The 3,690-nt window shown below is 35.6% G+C and overlaps 1 protein-coding gene across 1 annotated transcript; it reads left to right on the forward strand.

The window, feature by feature from the left end:
• Nucleotides 1-1,280: 1,280 nt before the first annotated feature.
• On the forward strand, nucleotides 1,281-2,205 carry LOC117791629 (ficolin-1-like). The gene is made up of 3 exons (XM_034631437.1): nucleotides 1,281-1,343; nucleotides 1,398-1,973; nucleotides 2,031-2,205. The coding sequence occupies exons 2-3, from the start codon at nucleotides 1,564-1,566 to the stop codon at nucleotides 2,137-2,139; spliced, it is 519 nt and encodes a 172-aa protein (XP_034487328.1). The 5' UTR covers nucleotides 1,281-1,343; nucleotides 1,398-1,563; the 3' UTR covers nucleotides 2,140-2,205.
• Nucleotides 2,206-3,690: the final 1,485 nt, after the last annotated feature.

Raw genomic sequence — 3,690 nt, forward strand, 5'->3', positions numbered from 1 at the left:
TATATACAAAAAAAAAATAAAAATAAAATGAAAGCAACAAACTCATTACCAAATGATGCTCTTTGGGCCCAAAAAGGTGCGCAAAAGTGTCTACGTTCATTTTTCAAGTATTAACAACGAAATGAGAAAGGCCGAGCACATTAATAATGCCTATGGAATTAGTGTGGAAAGGGGTGAAGGGGGTGGCATCTTAGACATGGCCATTAAAGGGGCACTTGAGCCAAGCAATTTAACGCTAATTGTATGAAATGGCTCATCAATAGTTCAAAGGCTGCCATAACAGAACTCAGAACTCAGCTGGCGCAATGAATTCAATCTTTCCCTCAATGATTTCATACAGGTTCCTACCGACTTTTATTGCGACGCGCCAAAAACTTTCCCTCAAGTGTCTTCCGTTTGTCATAAAAGCCAAGTTAGAGTAGCTGCCCGATTGGGAGCCATCGACAGCATATGAATCACAGCAATTGTGCAGAGTTTAATGGCCAAACTTTGTCCATAGATGTAGCGACAAATGAGCGACTGCAAATGTGACTTTGTCAGTCACAATCGCAATCACAATCACAGTTACAGTGATTACAATTATTTGTACATTTTTTCAATTGGCTAAAATTCGTGTATTTACTCCCATTCTTAGCTCTTTCTGGCCAGCTTTTTAGTTTGGCCTTAACGCGTTGCTGATGCCCCAACGGACTCTCCCCGACTGAAGACCCCGAGGCAAACAGTCTCTAAGGCTGTGCATTGCCTCTGTAAGACTTAACAGCGCGATAACAGCTCGATTACAGCCACTTCCCCTTACGATATCTGTTAGTATAACGTAAATACATCATGGAATTATGCTAGCGAACAGAAATATTTGTGAAATATTATAATTAAATCAAGGAAAACATTAAGTATTTAATTAATTTATTTATAATCTGTTTTGTAATAAATATTTTCAGTGAGAAGCCAAGTAATTAATCAATAAAAAAAATTATCTGGATAGCGATAAGTTACATAGTCAAAGTTTAAAATTAAATTTTTAATGCTTTTTGCGAACGACGACACTTGCAGATTTAAATGTCTTCGATCAGCAGATTATTATTTTTAATCGATCACTAGCGATTACCGATTGCAATAACTTGCTAACTGATAAAAAACCTTTGTGCATTCTAAAAAAATCGGTATATAAATCGTTGTCTCAGTTCAGTCTTTGGCGGGTTTCAGTTAATTCCAGTCGCAAAAATGTTATTAAAAATAATTTGCTTAACATTAACAATAAATACATATATATTACATTCGGATTCTGCTTCGATTTCAGAATTTAATGAGACCAAATCATCTATTTCGATCAATTCCCAACTAAAGTGAGTTTTCTGTGAATCGAATATACCTCAAAGTCAAACTTATCGTGTTTTTAGAGAGGAATTAGATCGACATGTCAAAAGAGCAGGTCTACATCATTTGAGATCTTATGGACGTAACTGTGCCGAAGCAACTGCCATTTCGAACTCTAGTGGAATCTATGAGATTCTCATTCCCAGCTACAGTAAACACCCCTTTAAAGTTGCTTGTGATGCTACGACCATGGGAGGTGGTTGGACTGTCATTTTGAGTCGTATGGACGGAAGTGTGGACTTTCATCGGAATTGGAATGTCTACAAGAAAGGATTCGGAGATCTGGATGGAGAGTTCTTTCTGGGATTGGATAAAATTCACGAACTGACTGCAGAGTACAGCCAAGAATTGCTTGTGGTAGTCGAGGACTTTGAGGGAAACGAAGCCTTTGAGACATATGAGAAATTTGCAATCGGCAATGAGGAGGAGCTCTATGCCTTACATACTCTTGGCAAAGCCAATGGATCTGCTGGTGATTCACTTCGAAAACATCATACCATGAAATTTACTACATTTGATCGTGATAATGATAGTGATCAAAAAAGCTGTGCCGTAGATGACAATAACGCGTGGTGGTACTATAGTGGCTGTTATAATAGGTAATATGGATTGTTCGTTCTTAAAGATTTCCTTATAGTACAAATGAATTATTACAGCAACTTGACTGGTAAATATAAAGACAAGAGTGGTTATGGCGTCGATTGGATCACTTTTCGGAGCTATTCCCTTAAGAAAGCTGCTATGATGATAAGACCAAGAAAATGAATTATTATTTGCACAAAATATAAATCTAACATGTATTTAGTCGGTTTAATTTCATGTTTTGTGATATTCCGTAACCTTTATTAAAATTTGCATATTCGTAGAGAATTAAAATAAAATCAATTGACATTAACTCTAAATCTTTATTTTGTTCTTTTGTTTCTCCCCTCATTTTTCTTACTGTTACTTACACAATTCAATATTATAATGAAAATACTTTAAAAGTAACAACGTAAGATTGATGTACTAACAAAATATTGTGTCACAGTTTATTTATGATTGTAGTGTGCAAATTAGGCAATATTAAATTATTGATAGTAATTTATTTATTTTTTATTGGTCACTTAATATTGTTGTTTTTCTTGTTATTGTTGTACGCAACCTTTAAATGTTTCAGTTTCAGTTTTCATTTAATATTTATGTGGCGCTTTCTATTAAATTATTAACAATGGCAGAACAAACAACATTTTGCAAGTGAATGAATCATTTTCGCTCGCTAAATGTGCAAAATAAAATAATAATAATAATAATAATATGTTTCATTTGCTGAGCATGATAAATACAGGCATAAATCGCCAAGCGTTTGCCATACGTTTCCCATCGCCCATTGTATTAATTTGTCATAAAATTATGCGACCTCCTACCATTCACAATATTTTGGGTCATAAAATTTTGTTTTGTTTTTTCTTTACTTTTGAACAATTTCAAGTGTGTCGTCTCTTAGTATATGGTCTTTTATGGGCTGTTGTTGTCGTTTCTGGATTGATCTCGGCACCTGCTCGACGACGCCTTGACTAACGCCTTGTTGAGATTTGCACGTAAACAAAACGCCACAAAAATCATAACAAAGTGTCTGTACGTGCCCCTGCCCCAAAGGTCGAGGGATAGACAGACATGTGAGCCAACATATGTATATACTGTATATATATTCATATGCATATCTGCATTCAGCTACAGCTGCGAGTGAGCGTATTTGTCCGAGATATTCTCAGGCATTTTGGACGATCGCTAAAATTAGCAAACGGATGTTTTGACGCTTACATTGTTGATGCCTAACCCACATCGCATTTTAGTTGCTGTTGTTGTTGTTGTCAGCAGCTAATTAAAACAAATTTCCTACGCATAACTTCCTCAGCTGAAAAACTGAAAAACTGAAAATCTGCATATGAAGTCGTAAAATTTTGCTCAGCTTTTGGCGCAACTCGTGCTAATTTGACGCATCGGGTTTTGAATTTTATGTCGTATGTGGCAACAAAGTTGCCCTAGGGCAAATAGTATTATACCAGCAGATTTGGATCGTAAAGCCGGATGACATTAATTCCCACATAAAAAACTGGCATCCAAATCATCGTCATCAGTGGGGAGTATGTCTTTCCACTCAGCCGCCCATTAAACTAGAAGGCAATTTGTCAACAATGTTGTCATATTACCTTGATATTATTTCCCTTATTTTTTTGCTTTATTACTTTTTTTAAATTCGACTGGCCTTGTCAGTCATTGTCATATTAACTTGAGATGATTTATCAGCCTGACAAATATTATTAAATTATTATG

Source organism: Drosophila innubila (genome assembly GCF_004354385.1).
Source record: "Drosophila innubila isolate TH190305 chromosome 3R unlocalized genomic scaffold, UK_Dinn_1.0 2_E_3R, whole genome shotgun sequence".
Taxonomy (NCBI): domain Eukaryota; kingdom Metazoa; phylum Arthropoda; class Insecta; order Diptera; family Drosophilidae; genus Drosophila; species Drosophila innubila.